The sequence below is a fragment of the Podarcis melisellensis genome (assembly GCF_964234715.1).
Source record: "Podarcis melisellensis genome assembly, chromosome: Z".
NCBI lineage: Eukaryota > Metazoa > Chordata > Lepidosauria > Squamata > Lacertidae > Podarcis > Podarcis melisellensis.
This window is the reverse complement of record NC_138547.1, coordinates 39783957-39804345: the sequence shown is the minus strand read 5'-3', so window position 1 is coordinate 39804345 and position 20389 is coordinate 39783957. Positions and strand designations below refer to the sequence as shown.

At 45.6% G+C, this 20389-nt stretch overlaps 1 protein-coding gene across 2 annotated transcripts in view; it reads left to right on the top strand.

Annotated features, from left to right (window-relative positions):
* LONRF3 (LON peptidase N-terminal domain and ring finger 3) overlaps window positions 1-19470 on the top strand; it is a 32837-nt gene extending 13367 nt beyond the window's left edge. The window contains exons 5-12 of one of the 2 annotated variants that reach the window (XM_081897621.1): window positions 2460-2556; window positions 4037-4127; window positions 7336-7450; window positions 9086-9207; window positions 14816-14974; window positions 16318-16480; window positions 17772-17921; window positions 18790-19470. In XM_081897621.1, the coding sequence (XP_081753747.1) occupies window positions 2460-2556; window positions 4037-4127; window positions 7336-7450; window positions 9086-9207; window positions 14816-14974; window positions 16318-16480; window positions 17772-17921; window positions 18790-18945 (1053 nt within the window). In that variant the 3' untranslated portion in view covers window positions 18946-19470. Of the gene's footprint in view, window positions 1-2459; window positions 2683-4036; window positions 4128-7335; window positions 7451-9085; window positions 9208-14815; window positions 14975-16317; window positions 16481-17771; window positions 17922-18789 lie in introns of both variants that reach the window. The other variant, XM_081897620.1, reaches the window with a different exon arrangement.
* Window positions 19471-20389: the final 919 nt, after the last annotated feature.

Sequence of the window (20389 nt, the reverse complement as noted above, 5' to 3'; positions counted from 1 at the left end):
GTGGGTATGTATAGAAGCTAGCCTATTGCATAAAGGTAAACTTTACATTCATTGCTCCACCCACTTCTGACTGTGGCCCTGGCAGGGAATGCAACCCTTAAACTATTTTACTGCTTAGTGTTGCACCCAGTGTATTATCTGAACTTTCAGCACCGGGTTTAGTGCTGTGCAGTCAGTCCCCCACCCCCCAAAAAAAAGTGCACCGAGGGGGTGCAAAATTAAGAAGATCCATAATTGAGAAGATCCATTTGGGGATGCAAAATTTTGGCCACGCACAGGGCGTCATATTACAAAAGATTACCCAAGTCTGTCTCGTGTTACTTTTGCAGAAGGATTGTTTTTCTATTGAAGTCATCTGTTGCTCATCCTGCTTCAGTTGTCTCAAGACAAATTGTGAGCAAGATGCTGTACAGGCAAGATTAAGCCTGATTTTGGGGGATGTGTGTAGCTTTTTCTGCAGGGTGTTTTGATTTGAAGCTCCGAATTGCATTTTAGGGCTTGAGTTGAGAGGCAGTTTGATTTATGGAGTCTCCCTTCCAGCATTAAGTACTATTCCTTGGAAACAAAAGGACCCCCACCTCTTCCCCATTCTCCCCCAGTCACCTCTGATCAGGGCTGGCCCGCTCATGAGGCAAGGTGAGGTGACTGCCTCAGGCAGCAGATCCCAATGTCAATCTTTCTCCCCCAGCTTGATGTAGGTCTTTGCTAACGCCTTCTTCCCTGGAGGGCAGAGGCTGCCATTTTGGGGTCTGCCTCAGTTGCCAAAATGTATTGGACCAGTTTTGTCTCTGGTGGCCATCTCTGAAACCGGCCAAGGTAGCTTTGGGACAGAGTTGCTCTTTCATCATGGTGCAGGGAAGAGGTTCCTAAAACACAGCATCATTGCCAAAGCATCCTACATAGCAAACTCATTCTCCAAATGCAGATCCTTGCACAGTCCAAATGGCTGTGTCTAGTATCCATGCCAAAGAGGGAGATGTGGACAAGCTTGGGGGAATTGCAATGTTTGCTGAAGTACAAAAAAAACCAAAGGTGGAGAAGAGACTCCCAAAAAGCATCTTAGTGAAGGCTGAGCATGATAAGTGGACCCGGAAAAGTGTTCAGGTTGGTGGGTTAAATGGAAAACTGCAGAGAGGGGAATAGATTGGTACGGATTGTCTTGGGAAAAGGTGTGACTGGCTGGCAGGAACCCTGAGCAGGAACACTCTGCACGGCACCATTTTGTTGTGAGTCCCACCTAGAATCACAGAATCGTAGGGTTGGAAGGGACCATGAGGTTCATCTTGTCCAACCCCCCTGCAATGAAGTGATCTTTCACTCAACGAGGGGCTTGAATCCACAGCCTGTAGATTAAGAATCTCATGCTCTGCCAATAGTAGCCCTACTCCCAGCAGACGCATTAAAGTTAATGGGCCTGACTAACATAGGGACCATTAATAGACAGGACTAACTAAAGGTCTACTATAACTTAGTCACATACAAACTCCAGATTTTATGTAGAAGCATGAGATGTACCCTGCCTGGAAGGCCCCTTGAAAAAACTCAGATAATAGTTTGCCCCAATGGCAAGCCTTGGCTTATGACTGCTAAGGTTAAATCTTGACCGGCTCTGGTAACCAGGCCTTTTAAAGCTGACCTCAACAATAGCTTATTTTCTATTTTGAATGTTATTAACTCCCATAAGAAGTAGCCTCAATTTTCACAAATCAATTGAATGAAGTAGTCAATCTTTTTCAAAGCCATACCACTTCATACTACTACAACCACTGGTATTTTTATTATTATTATTAACATAATACTGCTAATAATATACCTGCATGTTGCGAACCAGCTTGTTGGGAAGAAAGCAAAGTTTGAAACCTTCTCCCTGACAACTTACTTTTCTACATGCAGGGTATGTTTGGGAGGGGGAGGGGAGAATAATGTGAGCCTTCACTTGTAGGCTGAAATGATACCAGCCTGAAGCAGATTAATTTTATTTATTGACCTTTTCATTTTCCTTTCAATATTTCCAAACTACCTCTGTATTTGTTTATCAGCTACCCAACACTTAGTGATAATTTCTCTGGGAAACATGCAAACAGGAAGAAAATTTTAAAAGCCACTATATGGGAGAAACACCATGAGAATGGGAGTTAAAATATGTCCCTGCTGCCCGTGGTGAGCAGGGAGTTGAATGAAGCCTGCTCTCTTCTCTGATAGAACCCTGTTCTTTGTTATTTCTTGGGCCTCATCTGCATTCTACATTTAAATCAGTATCATACTGCTTTAACCAATCACAGCTTATCCCAAAGAATCCTGGGAACTGTAGTTTGTCAAGGATGCAAGGTAAAAAGATTGTTAACAGAGGTGTTCCATGTTCTGTGCAGGTGCGCTTTGAGGATATCTGTGAAGGTCTTGTGAAGAACACCATCTCTGGGGATCAGTAGTTCTAAAGAATAACCTTTTTCTTTGCACAGGAAAATATGGATATGTGTGCGGCTCGCCGTGAAGATCAGAGAGCAGCTGGCCGCAGTGGCTTAGAAAAGTCCACCCCAGTGGCAGAGAGCAAGAAAGGTAGTCATGCCTCTTCAGCAACTGAATCAGCCACCCTTATAGCTGATCAGAGCAGTCTTCTAAAGAGAAAATACTGCTCTGATGAGGCCCCAAACACTGACCCACCTAGCAAAATTATGAAAAGGGGTAAGCTTTCTTTAAAAAATAAAAAAAAGAATCTATTTTAGCACTGACCCGGAAGCTGTACACCGGCTCCCTCGGCCAGTAAAGCAAGATGAGCGCCGCAGCCCCAGAGTCGGTCACGACTGGACCTAATGGTCAGGGGTCCCTTTACCTTTACCTTAAAGTGGCAATGCCAAAAAAAAAAGGATGGCTTATAATTTTTGAGAAGTTTGCACTTTCTAATTTATATGGCTAGATGCATTTTTAAAATGTTACTTTAATTTAAATAGCAATACAGTACACCTCACCATAGTGTGGGAAGACTGAGGAGGTCATCTGAGTACCTACTTAGTCTTCCATCCAGATGCTGACTGCTGATAGGGCATTTCCGGACCCTCATCCCTTCTGAAGTTTCTTTATTTAAATTGGGCTTGGACCTGAGAACCTTTCAAACAGAGGGTGGTTGTATCCAACAAAGTTTTACTTGCAAGGCATTAAGGGAAAATCAAATCAATATGTTCTATAGGTGGTATCTAACACCTTCAAAAATAGCTAGAATGTATAAAACAAAACATTTGTTTTTTTTCTGTTTTGTTGTTGTTGTTCTGATGTATCAATAAAATCTATTTTAAAAAATGAAATTAATGGACCTGCACTACTGATGTTCATTACTTTCAATAGGTCTACTCTAAGTAGGACTAGCATTTCATACAAATCAGGATGTCTTCAAATAGAGGGGAAGAGCCTAAATTTAAATTCAGCTATAAAATCTGAATATGTACCTTTTTGGAAATGTTCCGTGTAGCCAGGCTACATGATGTGCAGAAAGAGGTGGTAGATTGTACCACTTCACATTGCATATGCCAGGGTTCACTATATCTTCGCATGAAAAAACCCACCACCCTGTACGTGTAAAAAATTAGCCCATCAGAAAGCGAGGGAAACTACATGTAGGAAAGTCTTGTTCATTATTTTTTTAAAAAAATTGCCATGGGGCTGGAGGATTCTAAAATCCCTGCTCTCTGAAGTGGCACCATCCAGAATTCTACCACTGTATGTTCTGTATAAAGTATGTGTAGATTAAATGCCCCCCTAAACACAACACTTTTCTCTAAACTATAAAACTTTTGTATTAAGCACTTACAAATGTTAGACCTTTGAACCTGCAGACACGATTGAGATGCCCAAAAATGTGAGGTGCAAATGGTGGGTTCTTGTGGGAGAGACGATTGTTAAGTCACCAATTTCGATTGTTTGGCGTTTACACATCTGTGGCCAAGTGCACACTTTTAACTCCAATATATGCTCCTTCCAGTTCTGTAATGTGTGTGTTTGGTTTCCCCCCTTCTTTGTCCTGCCCCCCCCCCATTTTTAACAGATGCAAGTAAGGGGAAAGGATCTGGTGCTGGGAAGAGTTCTCTGTTTGGATTTGTGGATCCATCAGATATGGAGTGTTCGTTGTGCATGAGGTAACCATTCCTATCTTCTTGTCTAAAATAGGTGCAGGGAACTTTTCAGTCTGCAGATGTTGATTGACTACAACTCCCATCATCCCTAGTCCTTCTCCGTGCTTGCTGGGGCTGATGGGAGCTGGCATTCAGCAACTTCTGGAGGGCCAGAGGTTCCTTGTGGCTCATGAGGAGACTCTCCCCAGAGTCTGCAGAGGAGGAAACCCCAAAGAGACCAGAGGCACAGCAGGGCTCTGATTAGGCTGCCCAGCCTCCCTGCCTAACAGCTGGTGTGCAGGGTCGCACAGCAGCAGCTGCCGCTTTCCCATGTGTCCTCCAGATATTTTGGTGTGGATTGGAAAGAGACTGGGGGGGGGGGAGAACTGGAGAGCAGGGGAAAATAGGGTTTTAGAGGCTTTTTAGAGGGTGCTCCCCACTTTACACAATTCCACTTAGGCATGCAGGGGCCCAGAATGTAACCCCCATGTAAGTGGGGGGGATGCCTGTACTTCTTAAATAGGGTCCAAGCCAGTGGACGTTCCACTCATCAGCCTAACCACCTCACAACTTGCTTGGGGAAAGCAGGGCTGGTTTCCAGCCTTATCCCACCCCTGAGATCAAAGCAGCTTGCTCATTTCCCTGGTAGACCCCCTCAATTTCCCAAAGCCCAGGGACTCCAAGACAAACTCACCTTGCATTTCCCAGACAGCTCCATTATAGTTTATTCAGAGCATAAAGGCACACCATGCTCTCCCAAGTCTCTTCCAGGGGTGGAAGAATATGCTGATCTCTTATGACTCTGAGCCTAACCTTTCAGTAACTGGATTCCAAGCTTCTAGGGATTCTAGAGTGCTGGGACTGGCAGCCACACACATATCAACAGTCGGATTATGAAACTTTATCAGAAATAAATGAGTCTTGTACATAATTTTTTTAATCCAAGAAAATCTTTAATAAAAATTATTTTTTTAAAAAAGAAAAAAAGAAATAAATGGTGGGGGAAAGCAGGCAATAGGTCAAACAGAATGCAAAATAAATCAAAGTGCTTTGGCTGTATAGCTGGACTAATCCTAGCCTATTCGCCACAGGACAGAATGTTTGGTCTACTTACAAGTAGGCAGCAAGGATGGTCAGATCCAGCCTGGATCCCTAATGGTAAGAGGGACCATAGCTGCAGCTCAGCTTTTAAAGGCTTTCTCTCCTCTCCTTGGAGGGAGCAACCCCTGCCTCTTTCTGACCAGGGACAGCCACAGTCAGTTTGTCAGATATGTCACACCTCCCATATGGGGAACCCAAGTCCCCTTTTGCATTTGAACAGAACTGGCAGGAAATAGGTGACAGACCAGCTTAGAGAAATGGTGGAAGAAGGAGATCTATCCTTTGTGACAGATGCAAACCAAGGTGCAGTGTTAACTCGGGAATAGAAACCCACTTGAAACCAATTCTGGAACCTGCTTAGTGCTAACCATGGTTGATGGTGGTGCCAACATAACCCTGAAAGCTGGAGGGTGGCATTCAAATTCTTCAGGAGAGGGAATGAAAAGGAATGTAAGCATGAACACCTAGAAACAATTGTTCAGGTTGCTAGGCAGGTGATAGGTTGCCTGAATTGCTGGAAATCCATGCAACTGATTTGGCATGAGTCTGAGTCTTTTTACTTTAACTTGTAGAGCTTGTCATAATTGCCCATAAGGAAATTCAACGAAATCTGCATACTGTATTTCCATGAACCAGTAACCCAGTGATCTCATCTCCAACCGGCCCAAGCTGTTATTAACCCAGTTTGCCCGCCCAACTAAGTAATGTAGTTGACCTACATCCAGGGAGTGAGTCAGGGACAGACCAAGAAACTTGCATAAACACCTGCAGCACACCTAGGTAATTGGACAGAATTTCTCCGAGGCTGCTTTTTAATCCTCTCCCCTGATCCTTCTCCTTAAAACACATTCAGACTCGTACCCTGAACTGCTTTGAACTCAGGTGCTAGAATCCTCAGCCTTGTTCCAGGTGAGCTAATAGAATACAGTCGTACCTCGGGCTACAGATGCTTCAGGTTGCCTTTTTTCAGGTTATGGACCTCCGAAACCCAGAAGTACCAGAACGGGTTACTTCCGGGTTTTGGTGGTCGCACATGCGCAGAAGCGCGAAATCACTTTTGCTCATGCGCAGAAGCGCTGAATCGCAACCCGCGCGTGCGCAGATGTGCTACTGCGGGTTGCAAACTTGCATTCCGCACGGATCACGTTCGCAACCCGAGCGTCCACTGTAATTTTGGCTGCTCTGCTGGAAGTGAAAAGTTGTTGGAGGAGAGGACTTTCAGGCCCACCCCAAATATGAAAACTTTCAGCTGCCACCACCACTGTATTAACATTTCAGGCCCCCAATCTATAACAACTTTCCGCTGAGTCATGGCTTTCCCCAAAGCAGCCTGAGACTGTAGTTTGTAAAAGGTGCTGAAAGTTGTTAGGAGACCCCTATTTCCCTTGCAGAGCTACAGTTTTCACAGTGCCCTGGGAAGAAGGATTGGTTGTGAAACCACTCTGGGAATTGGAGCTCTGTGAAGGGAATAGAGGCCTCCTAGCAACTCTCAGCATCCTTTACAAACCGCTGTTCCCAGGGATCTCCATGCTATTGCTTTTAACTGTATAGTGCATGTGGGGCCCTAGACACATAAAATAGATTTCTACTTATATGATTTCATAGTTACACATATGCACACACGTAACAAAGAAACCTTATACAGATCAGCTTTTCCACTATTAAAAGAACTCATTCTCTCTGTGGATCCTTATATAGTCAATATGTGACTATTGACTCTATAACACAAACAAAGGGACATCAGTAGGTTCAGGGAAATCCCAGGATTTGGAAAGAAATAAAAAATTAAGGAAGGGACACCTCAGTCAGCCCAATGAGGACTGAGTATGCTCAAGGATCAAGGCATTCTGACTGATTTAGACAAGAAAAATGAGGAAACTGAGTGGAGTATCCTCCAAAAGGGTAAGGCTGGCTGGCTGAAACTCTGGATAGGAAGACCTCACACAGCAACATTCTGTTGCTGTTCTACTTGTAACACTCCTGATGTTTTTGGTCCTTGGGATGTTTGGAACTTCATCCTTGCCACATTGATTGTTCATGGGTGTCAACTGATGTGAATTCCCATGCCTTCCATTATTCCTGCTAAAAGATTGTATTGCTTTTCTTTCCTCTCCTGATTTTTCCGTACCAGGGTCTTCTACGAACCTGTCACCACCCCTTGTGGACATACCTTCTGCCTGAAATGCCTTGAAAGATGTTTGGATCACAAACCAAATTGCCCCCTGTGCAAAGAGGGTCTCTCAGAGGTGAGCCTGTGTTGCTTATGTCTTGTCACTGATGTTTCTCTAAATATTGGCATGCACCTGGGGTGGGTTAGGGACTGAAATGAGTCGTGAAACTGGAAGGACTCTTATCGTAATGGGCAGAACAACTGGTTTCCATGCAGGAGTTCCCAGGTTCAAATCCCTCTATCTCCATGTCGGGCTAGGAATTTCCCTCTGGAATAGGCAGCTTCCTGAGTTCCTGTATTGAAATGCTCCTTTTGCCATAGCCCATGTTAGGCATTCTGCTCATGCCTCCTCAACCCCTGCCCCTCTTGGCTTATGAAATACAGCAGAGGGAGGGTAACTGGTTGGGTCCAGTGGTTAATGCTTCACTGCATGAGGGGGTGGGCCCTGCTGCTTCTAAAGAAACTGGCTCTGGACCCTAGGGATTGGAACAGCTATTGACCAGTTGCCAATACCCCATTTTGGGGGGAGGTGGTGGAGAAGTCTGTAGTGAGGCAGCTGCAGGCATTATTTGAGGACATGGATTATTTGGATCCATTCCAATCTGGGTTCAGGCCTGGCCACAGAACTGAGTCGCCCTTGGTTGCCCTGATGGATGACCTTTGCAGAGAGCAGGACAGAGAGAGGGTGTGACTTTGCTCCTGCTGCTTGATCCTTTGTTGGCATTTGATACCATGGTATCCTCCTGGACATTTATGCTTATACAAGTCTACCCCAATGCTTAATGGGATGCGGGTGGCGCTGTGGTCTAAACCACAGAGCCTAGGGCTTGCCGATCAGAAGATCGGCGGTTTGAATCCCCACAACGGGGTGAGCTCCCGTTGCTCGGTCCCTGCTCCTGCCAACCTAGCATTTCGAAAGCATGTCAGAAAGTGCAAGTAGATAAATAGGTACCGCTCTGGTGGGAAGGTAAATGGCGTTTCCATGTGTTGCTCTGGTTGACCAGAGCAGCTTAGTCATGCTGGCCACATGACCCAGAAGCTGAACGCAGGCTCCCTCGGCCAGTAAAGTGAGATGAGCGTCGCAACCCCAGAGTCGTTCGCGACTGGACCTAATGGTCCGGGGTCCCTTTACCTTTTTCTGATGCTTACAAATACTGGTGTGAGCATTTAACATTTTGTATGTTTTAGGTTCCCTGCTAGGTATAAAAACCCTTACCATGTTCAGGGCATGCAAAGCACTGTGTGGAACGCCCCCCCCACCTGCCTTAGGCCCAACCCCATCTTTGCCTGCCCCACACTTGATGTCAGGTGTAGAGCAGGTATCAATGCTTGGTCGGTGAGCATGGTTTCTTTGCAAACTTTCGTATTCATAACTCTGCCCACCTGGAAATCACGCAACTCCCCTCCCACTAGTAGAATTTAGCATATTGGGCTTCAGCCCCAGAACCTATTGATTCAGACACGTTAATGGCACTATTATTTGCTGGTCACATTTTATTCCATACACCCTTGAAAGGGCTCCATACAAGGCAGGGCAGTTTCAGAGGCACTCAGGGTGTCCCCACTAAAGGCTTGTCAGCAGTCTGTAAGCTAGAGGACCAAAAAAAAAAAAATCAGATGAAGCTGAAGATTTTAACAGGGGAAGCTGCTCTAACAGAATCCTGAACATTTCTAAACCAAGCCTGAGAGGAATCCCTGTTTTCTGTTCCAGTGTTTGGCAATGAGGAAACACTGTAAGACAGTGCTGGTGGAAGACTTAATAGCAAAGTACCTTCCTGAGCAACTCACAGAAAGAAGGAGGCTTCATGAAGAGGAAATTGCTGAACTTTCCAAGTATGTCATATGTCAGAAAGTTATTCCGTTGACGCAGAACTGACCCAGTGCATTGGGGGAGGGAATCAGAACCTTACCTCAAATACACTCAGCTATCAACGTACCAAAAAATGGTTTCATGTAACAAATGTTTGCAATAGTTCTGTATAATCGTTTTTAAATACAGTGGTACCTCAGGTTAAATACACTTCAGGTTACATACAATTTGGGTTACAGACTCCACTAACCCAGAAATAGTGCTTCAGGTTAAGAACTTTGCTTCAGGATAAGAACAGAAATCGGGCTCCGGCGGCACAGCAGCAGCAGGAGGCCCCATTAGCTAAAGTGATGCTTCAGGTTAAGAACAGTTTCAGGTTAAGAACAAACCTCCGGAACAAATTAAGTACTTAACCTGAGGTACCACTGTAGATTCATGGATAAGGGTTATAGCTAGCTAATTCTTGCTTACAGTAAACACACTGAAATTAATAGACCCAGGTCCGTTAATTTCAATAGGTCTGCTCTTGAGTGACTACAACCGTAAGTGTTTATGACTTAAGGTTTGACCTGAAAGTTTTGTTTCTTAATTATCCTGTCAGCTGGGGTAGAATTCATTTGTGCCGAAGGTGTTGTTGGGGTTTATGCGAGCAAAGTCCAGCAAAGCAATAAAACTTTTTCACCTGGAGGCAAAGGCTTAGGAGTATTTTCCGACTGTTGCCTCCTTCAGAAGCAGCTCACCCATTAGGCAAGGTGAGCCTGCTACTTCAGGCGGCAGAAGCCCCCGGGGAAGCACACCCACAGGCAAAGTGCCAACTCTATCTGTGCTGATTTTGGGCAAGATTGTGTCCATTTGGGGCAGGAATTCTCCCAAAATCACATGAGACCTTGTGGCGCTGATGGCAGTTTCCTAATCTCTGCCATGCTGGATGGGACAGAGCAGGCAGTGGCAGGAGCAGGTAGATGGTGGCAGCAGAACCAAGGCAAAATTGGGACTTCTCGGTAGTGGCACCCTCCCTCTGGAACACCCTCCCTTCAGATGTCAGGAAATAAACAACTAGCTGACTTTTAGAAGACATCTGAAAGCAGCTCTGTTTAGGGAAGTTTTCAATGTTTGATGTTTTAGTATTTTCGGAAATGTGCTGTGAGCCGCCCAGATTGGCTGGGGAAACCCAACCAGATGGGCTGGTAATAATAATAATACAGTAAAAACAACAACAACAACAACAACAACAACAACAACAACAACAACAACAACAACAACAATAATTATAAAGCCTATCAGTCTTCTCTTGAATCTCTCTCTGGTTCCAGAGGGGATTCACATAAGCTTTTAGCATTCTCAGAACCAGTGGGGTTTTTTAATTAAAAAATGTTTAGAGGTACTCTCATTTTGACTCAAAAAAAAATCATCATTTTATAGTTCAAATCGGGGAAAATAAATACAGTAAATGGACAAAAGTACAAAGATTCACAAAATGTTTAGGGGTATTCATAGGCTTGCATCCCCACAGAAAAAAGCACTGCTCAGAACTGTCACACCAAGCAGGCTTTGGTACCCTATCTCCTGCAACATCTCTGTGCAGAAGTCTGCATTTGCAAGCTCCCCTTCTCTGTTCAGTTGAGCAGAAAGGGTAGGAACACGATGTGCCATCCTGGTACAAGATAAGGGATCACAAGCTGCGACCTTGATTCTCTCGTCAGCAGTACATTGAAAAGATAATCCTCTGTGCCCAACAGATCATAAACAGGTGTTTAGGGAAGGACAAGTGATGGGGGGGTAGTTTTGAATAACCCTCCATGCGCTGCTGGAGAGGTTCAGCAATGTGTACAGCTGTGCGTGGGTTTCATATGGCTGATGTACTCACTGATTACGCTGTATTGATGCACCAACCCCCCGGGGGAGCCTTGCCTACTCTTTTTAGCTGGGCAGCGGGGAAGAGCCTTCTCTGTTGGAAATTGTTGGGTTGTGCAGGAGTCTGGACCTACCCATCCCTAATTTTGACTGCATCAAGATAGCTGGGGTTGCACTGGCTGGGTTTTGCTGTATGGCTGCATTCAGACAACATTTATTCCATTTTCTTTACATTTCCTTCCCCTCCCCCAATTTTTTTTATTGATTTTCCAAATTTATAACAAACATAAAAAAGGAAAAAGGAAACAGACAGACAGACAGACATAGTTCCTAACTGTAATAGTTCCATTTTCGTTAACATTGTTGGGTGACTTCCTCAAATCCCCCTGGCTGAGTTTCTATGTATATCATTGTAACGGTTTTCCAAAACTATTTTCACATAAAATTTACTTAGTCAATTAACATCTTTATTTCTTTTCATTTCAACTTTAAACAGATTGTTCTATAACATCGCATACAGTGGTGCCTCGCAAGATGAAAAGAATCCGTTCTGCGAGTCCCTTCGTCTAGCGGTTTTTTTGTCTTGCGAAGCAAGCCCATTGACGGATTAGCGCTATTAGCGGCTTTTAGCGGCTTTTAGCGGCTTTTAGCGGCTTATCAGCTTAGCGGATAAGTGGCTTAGCGGCTTAGAAAAAGGGGGGGAGGGGAAAAAAAACACAGGAACTTGCAAGACATTTTTGTCTTGCGAAGCAAGCCCATAGGAAATTTGTTTTGCGAAGCACCTCCAAAATGGAAAACTCTTTCGTCTAGCGAGTTTTCCGTCTTGCGAGGCATTCGTCTTGCGGGGCACCACTGTATTTAAATCCTAGGCCAGTCTGGTACTTGCAAGTATTTCTATTTTAGTTATCTTAGCATATTTAGCTAAGTAGTCTTTAAATTTCGTCCATTCCTCCTGGCGTTCCTCCTCCTTCTGGTCGCGGACTCTTCCGGTCAGGTCGGCTAGCTCCTAAAAGTCCATCATCTTCATCTGCCATTCCTTCACTGTTGGCACTTCTTGTATTTTCCAGTTTTTAGCCAGCAAAATTCTAGCTGCAGTTGTGGCATACAAAAACAATCTACCGTATTTTTCGCCCTATAAGACACACTTTTTCCCCTCCAAAAATGAAGGGGAAATGTGTGTGCGTCTTATGGGACGAATGAAGGCTCCTTGGCTTCAGCGATAGCAATGCGAAGCCTCCGAAGCCTGCGCTCCGGAGGCTTTGCGTTGCTTCTGCTGAAGCCAGGAGAGTCTGCTCTTTGAGGCTGGCGGTGGGGAAAGCAGCGCTTCCCCCATTGCCCGCCCCAGAGGATGGGGGGCAGTAGGAAGGCGCGCAACGCCTTCTCGCTACTCTCCAAGCCTCCTGTGGGCTTTTGCGGGAGATGGGGGAATTCCCCCACCTCCCGCAAAAGCCACGCGCTCTTTAAAGGGGCTCCGCGGCTTCTGCTGGCTTTTCTACGGGGGGGGGAATTCCCCCACCTCCTAGAAAAGCCCGCAGGAGCCGTGCACCCTTTAAAGAGCGTGCCACTCTTGGAGGCTTTTCCTAGAGGAGGGAGAAGGGACTGACTGGCCGAGTCAGTCCCTTCTCCCTCCTGGTTGAAAAGCCCGCAGGAGTCACGCTGGGCTCCTGTGGGCTTTTGCGGGAGGTGGGGGAATTCCGCCACCTCCCACAAAAGCAGGGAGAAGGTTTTGGAGTAGCGCACAAGCTGCGTGCAACCTGTCCACTGCTCCCAGAACTGCGGAGGGGAGGGGAATCATATTTTTTTACTTGATTCCCCCCCCCCCTGAAAACTAGGTGCATCCTATGGGCTGGTGTGTCCTATAGGGCGAAAAATACGGTAACATCTTTCTTGGGCAATTCCAAACCTATTTTTCAAAGAAGAACATTTTGTTTACATTTCCTTACCTGATAGGCCACATGCAAACCATACATTTAAAACACTCTGGTGCTACTTTAGGCAATCATGGCTTCCCCCCACCCCAAAAAAAATCTGGGAGGTGTTAAAACATTTCCCACCACCACCCTTGGGGAGTGTTGGCTATCACTCGTAGCCAGGGACGCGGACTTATAAAAAATATTGGGGGGGGGCCGGGAAAGCTCATGAATAATAAATAAGCTCATGAATATGCAAATAAAGTGGCGCCGCCTCCTCGTGAGCGAATAGGGGAGAGCGTGCTGCGCCTATTAATCAGCTCCAAAGGAAATTGGGTGGAGCTTTTGCTCGGGAGGGAGGGCAGGAGGCATGCAGCCCGCCCCTCCCTGTGCATTTTGGGCTGGGGGAGGGGCGGCGATGGCGCTCTGCTGGAGGGGCGCCGGAGATTATTGGGGGGGCGGAGCCCCCCCAAACGAATTTTTGAGGGGGCTCGGGCCCCCTCAAGCCCCATGGAGTCGGCGCCTATGCTCGTAGCTGAGTAAGATTGTCTTCCATGAGCACAGTCTTAACAGTGAGTCCGTAAGTGACTGTGGAGGCCAATTCTGGATCTACACGTCCTTCCACTGTGGGGACATTGGTTTCCTGGTGGGAGTGGATCACAGCGTGGATTTGCCAAGCGTGCCTTCCTCTTAGCCCATTTCTCTCTTGCCTCCTGAGTTCAAGTGTCTTCAAAGCTCATGACACCTTTGGTAAAGGCTATTCTCCAATTGGAGCACTCGCAGGCCAGGAGCAAGGATTCATTAAGAATGAAGTCTGTTTTTCTCTGAGAGGACCCTGTTCTTGGATTTAAGCAAACATGGCTTCCCCCAAAGAATCCTTGGAGGTGTGGTTTGCCAAGAGTGCTGAGAGTTGTTAGGAGACCACCTATTCTCCTCACAGAACTAAAATTACAGTTTCTCTGAAAACTGTAGCTCTGTGAGGGGAATAGGGGTCACCTAACAACTCTTAGCACCCTTAAACTACAAGTCCCAGATTCCTTTGGGGGAAGCCATGACCGTTAAAAGTAGTATAATACTGCTTTAAATGCATGGTGTGGCCTGAATATGGCTATGATCTTTCCCACAACATAAAAAAAAACCACCTGGGAATCTAGTGGTAGTTTAGTACCCATTCCGTGTCCATTGTTTCCAGAGAGAGAGAAAATCAGCTTGCCACCCTGTTAACTTGGAAAATAGCAGGAGTTGTGTGTGACTAAATATGAAGCGGCATCCCAGCATACACTTCTTTCTCACCATTTAAAAACTAGTTTTCCATTGCAGTATATTGATCAAAAAGCCACAGTCCCATAACACAACAGATACTGCAGCATAAAAGGGATGTTAGAAACCGAGACAGGAAAAACTAACACAATACAGTGGTACCTCTGGTTACGTACTTACGGTAATTCGTTCCGGAGGTTCGTTCTTAACCTGAAACTGTTCTTAACCTGAAGCACCATTTTAGCTAATGGGGCCTCCCGCTGCTGCCGCACCGCCGCAGCACGATTTCTGTTCTCACCTGAAGCAAAGTCCTATTTCTGGGTTAGCGGAGTCTGTAACCTGAAGCATATGCAACCACTGTAAACCCCACATATGAATGCAGACGACGGCTAAAAATCTAGTAGATTAGCAAAACGATACAAAAAATCAGGAACTGCGGGCTTGCTCTTCTAGTACGATATGAAGAAACAAACAATATTCTGAGTTGATCGCCCCCCACTCTGTCAGTTTAATATTTGCCCCTCTTCCACATCCTGCCTCTCTTGTGTTTTGCATTGTGAGCAAGTGTGGCATGTTCAGAGTTTTAACCCAAAGGTTTGTCCTGCAGCTTGAATAAGAATGTGCCCATCTTTGTCTGCACGATTGCCTATCCGACCGTCCCTTGCCCGCTGCACATCTTTGAACCATGCTACCGCCTGATGATCCGCAGATGTATGGAAACTGGCACCAAGCAGTTTGGGATGTGCCTTGGGGACCCTGTCAAAGGGTGAGTGACAGAGAGCATGATGCTGTTATGTGCTGCTAGACCAGCTTTGCCCAACATGAGTCCCTCCAGATGTTTTGGACGTGGGGGGGAGGGGGAGGAAGGGTCACTGCCCAGTGGTAGTGCACAATTTTCCTCCATATCAAGGTAGGGCTGAGAGGGGCTCTTCTCTGAATACCTGGGGACCTCCTCCCAGTTGGCGTAGACCAGAGGGGAATAAGCTGCTTGAGCCTAGGGACCACATTCTCTTCCCGGCAGGGGCTGAATTCCAGTGGTGGGTAGTACCAGAGGAAAACGTGGGTGGAGCAACAGGTGAACATTTTGCCTTTGTACAACAGGGTAGTTTGTGCGCACACTCACTCTTTCCTCCACCCAGGGAAGCAAGAGGCGTTATCAAAATTCAAGGGCACATTCCAGCCAGGCATTGTCATGGACTGGCTGGGCACAGAGGAATGGTTGGAGAAACCAGCTGAGGAACCCCCAAGGGCAGATGGCTCAGAGCCTGCGGAGTGGTGGTGGGGCAAAGATGAATGGACAGAGAGAAAAGAGGGGCAGAGTGCGGGGAGGAGGTGTTGGAAGCTGAAGATGCAACAGGGTTTAGTGAGCAGGAAGAGCCTGGGACAGAGAGCGGTACAGAATCTGAGGCAGAAGAGGAGGCTGTAGAGGAGGGGGGCCAAGAGGCAGAGAAGAAGCCTTTCCTGCTGCGACCAGCTCCCCTCCATCTTGGTTGCCCAGTACTCACAGAGGTATGAAGAGGGCAGAGCAGAGATACAGAAGGTGAGGAAGGCTCAGGCTCCTTGGAAGAACCCAGGAGGAGACTTAGCTGTGGGAAGGCAGGGACCTTCAGTCCTTGCCACTCCCTTATAGGGGCAAGATCCACCAGCTGTGCTCACTAGGCCTAGCCTCCTGAGCTGTTTTTTCCCCTTTAATAGCTCGCACTAATGCTGTGTGAGTTATTACTGACCTGCTCCTGGTACCCAGCCCTGACAGGTATCAACACTCAATGAGGTTGCAACGCTGGGCCAATGAGGCATGTGGTATGGAGAGAGTCATGAGGGCCAAATAGAGAGGCTTGGAGAGCCACATTTGGCCTTTGGGCCTGAGGTTCCCAACCCCTGCTGTAGGCAATACTGAGTGAGATGGATCAATGGTCTGATTAGACAGCTTCCTATGGTTCTGTGGACCACAAGCTCCATCTGGCTGGGGTAAATCCTAAAATGTCTGGAAGGACACCAAGTTGAGCAAGTCTGAAGTAGACTGCTGAATGTCTTCACCATTGACCTGTGGAAACTGCAGCCAGAAAAGAGTAACTCTTGTTTCTTTACCTTGTCCTTTCTGGCTAACAGATTTGCAGATTATGGCTGTATGCTGGAGATAAAAAATGTTCAGTTCTTTGCTGATGGCCGATCTGTGGTTGACAGTATTGGCAAGAGGAGGTTCAAGGTGCTGAAGCATGGCCAACGCGATGGATACAACACCGCAGACATTGAGTACATAGAAGATCAGAAGGTGAGCATTGACTCGATATGCCAAAGCTACAGCTTCCAGAGTTCCCTGGGAATAGGAATTGTTGTTAAAACACTCTGGAAACTAGAGCTCTGTGGTGTCTCCAAACAACTCTCAGCCCCTTTAACAGACTACAGTTCCTAGAATTCTTTGCAGGGAGCCATGAACGTTCTCCCTCAGGAGGTGGTAGACTCTCTTCCTTGGAGGTTTTTAAGCAGAGGTTGGATCGTCATATGTTATAGATGCTTTAGCTGAAATTCCTGCAGGGGGTTGGACTAGATGACCCTTGGGGTCCCTTCCAACTCTATGATTCTCTGATGCATAGGAGGGATGTGGTCTTGTGTCCTCCCTTGACAATTTGACCGACAAGATAGTAACAGGGCTACTTTGTTCCTTAGGCTCAGGAAAGGTATCTGTCATGGCCTTGGCTCTGCAGACCCTAATTTGTGGAGTCCTGATGTTCAGTGGTCTCCTGCCTGCCACTCTCTGGTTCAGTGGGCCCCAGTATCTGGCTCAGAGCCAGAAAGCCAGTCAAGCCCCTCAGCCAGTGGACCTGCGGCTATTGATTCAGTGTCGTGGCCACCACTGCATTCTGGGTTCCTGACATATCCATGCTTTCTTACTGCTTTAATTTAATTTAATTTAATTTAATTTAACAGGATTTATATACTGCTTCATCAAAACCCACCCAATGTAAATTGGCTGGAATATTTTTTAAAAATAAAACCAGCAGGTTCAAAGATAAACATATATAAAATAAAACTACATGTCAAATACACATGTCTGGGTAGGTTTGCATAATAATTATAATTAATTATAATTATAATTATTATAATTATAATTATAATTATAATTATAATTATTATAGCAGGTGCCAAAAACAGTACAGTAAAGGCAGCTGCTTAATATCAATTATTTATTACCAGTATCATTTCATAGCCCCCTTTCCTCCAAAGAGCTGATTGTGGTATACTATTTTATTCTTGCCACAACCCTGTGAGGTAGGCCAGCTTCAGTGAGGAATGCCTTGATTTGAGCATCCCAAATCCAGCCTACAATCTTGACAACTAATCCAGGTGCCTGGGTTTCTTTGTTAGAATCCCTCTAAAACTGTTTTTCCCCCTGATGCTCCCTGGTGATACCTCTTGGGATAGCTCAGTTTGGTAGAGCATGAGATTTAATCTTAAGATTGTGGGTTCAAGCCCCACGTTGGGCAAAAGATTCCTGCATTGTAGAGGGTTGGGCTAGATGACCCTTGTGTCCCCCTTCCAACTCTACAACTCTATGATTCCAGGTGCAAGGGGCAGAATGTGCTGAGCTGATGCTCCTTCACGAGTCTGTATATGACGAGGCCTACAAGTGGTTTGATGCCCTCGGTGCAGGGCTCAAGGGTCGTATCCTCGGTCACTTTGGTCCAATGCCTGCCAAGGATTCAGATCCACAGGTAGGTACAGGATGTAACACTCCGGCAGGGACAGGAATTTGAGCTCGCTCAATTTGCCCAGTTCAATCCCAGGCGTCTCCAGGCAGGCCTGGGCGTGTGAAAACCTTGGAAACCTGGAGAGCTGCTTCCAGTCCATGTAGACAGCACCAAACTAGATGAACTAATGGTCTGGCTTGTTATAAGGCAGCTTCCTCTATTCCTCACCCTTGGAGTGCACTGTTTAGAACAGAGTGATGCTTTGCACGCCATCCTTGCATTTTTGTGTGCATTTTACCTTGGGTCTAGTTTCAGTTATTTTATTATATTAAGCTTATTCATATTGTTATATACCATATTTTTCGCTCCATAAGGCGCACCGGACCATAAGGAGCACCTAGTTTTAGAGGGGGAAATCAATAAAAAAAATCTTATCCCCCACCCCCAGCCCCAAAGAGCAGTGGACAGGCTGCGCGGACAGTCTTGCTCTCCTGGCTTCAGCAAAAGGAACCTGAACCCTGCGGAGCGCAGCAGGAACTCACGCTGCGCTCCAAAGGCTTCAGGCGGCTATCCCTCTTGCTCTCCAGGCTTCAGTGAAAGCAACACAAAGCCTCCGGAGCGCGGAGGGAGTTCTCCCTCTGCGCTTGGTAGGCTTCGCGTTACTATCACTGAAGCCAAGGAGCCTGCATTCGCTCCATAGGACGCACACACATTTCCCCATAATTTTTGGAGGGGGAAAAGTGTGTCCTATAGAGCGAAAAATACGGTACGTTGCCTTTTAATTTAAGATGTTACAATTAGGTTGGCGGTTCCTGAACACGGGGTTCCATCCTGCCACTTTCTCCAATTATTAACCATGGCTGTTAACAATAATGCTTGCTCTTCCTTGCAGGGCAACCCCAATGGCCCTGCCTGGTGCTGGTGGATCCTTGCTGTCTTTCCTCTTGAGAGCAGAGCCCAGCTCCCATTTCTTGCCATGACATCCCTGAAAGAGCGTCTCCTCGGCATCAAGCGCATTCTTGACTTTATGGCCAACCCGGGACCATGAGGATAAGCGGCGCAAGAGATCCTGTGAATCCTGTTAGAATACTTGAGCGTCTCTCGGCTGTTTGCTTACGCTGATGACTTCTTGAACTTTCTCACCTGCTACTACATCTCATTGTCTCTTCGCCAGCTGAAGCAAGATCTGCAAGGTTAAGCTTCATGGGTGGAAGAGCCCTTTAACTAGTTGCAATGATGTGTTAACAGAGAATGATTTTTTTGGAGCGAGAAATGGCTCTAACATCAACACAGCAAAAACTATAGCTACTGTGCGGGGAGCATGCAGCACGATCCCAAGCACGTTCTACTCAGAAGTAAGTCCTGAAAAGCGTGACAGGACTTCACTTCCATGTAGCCACACTGAAGGGCTGCAGCCTTAATGTTGTTGAGTTGGTTCTTCAGTTCAAAAAGAATTACCAATGTTTCCATAAATATATAGATATCTTTCTACATATATGCATAATGAAAGTGAACAAAACAGATGTGAACTTTTTTCCTTTTTTTCTTTTTTGCTATAAACAATTTTTTTAAAGGTTTGTCCAAATTTTTATTTTATTTTATCTGGGAACAGATGCATTGAAATATTTCTGGTTTAATGTGAAGCTGAAATAACTAGCCATCGTGCTGTTTTATTTCAAGGTATATTCCAAAGGGTTCTGGTTTGGTGTGGTTTTTTTTAAAAAAAATCTGTATATTAACAGTTTTTGATGGATATTATTAGTATTATTTTGGACTAAAATTTTTTATTTGGTTTTCAGTTGTAAATTCACAGCATGATCCTCTAATGTAAATCCTGCTACATTCAGTGGTGATTAGCTTACTCCCCTAGAAAGTGTGTTTAGGATCATAGCCTAAGACTGTGTGTATTCTTCATAGAAGTCTGGCTGTTTTGCTATCTTATAGTGTTTTTAATAATGAACATGAAGATGGGGGGTGGGAGTGTTAATAATATACAGTCTAATGCTTGATAACTAGTTTGCTTTTACATTTTGTGGAAGGTCTAAATGCCACTGGTACAATGGGTTGGATCCAGACTTTGTCATACTTAGGGCAGACCCATTGACATGTATGTGACATTATCATGATGACTAACCTAAGATTAATTTAGGTGGGTCTGTTCAAGGCATGACTAACAGCAGCACCCTAACCAAGTCCACTTAGAAGTAAAATGCATTGGATTCAATAGGACTTACATCTAGGAAAGTGGGGTTTGGGTTGCCATTGAAGTCTGGATCCAACGCTGTAATTTTTGAAGATGTGTCAAGGTATGCTTCGATGAATTTCTCTTTTTCTCTCTCTCTCTAAAAAAAAGCACACCAAAAATAGTACTTACAATTCTTTCTGTGAGTACAGAATTATCTGTACCTGGTACCAGGAATCAGATAATATCTGTACAAATCCTGTTTTGACATTTAATTTGTTAAAAGGATGTTCAAGGACAGCAGTGAGGG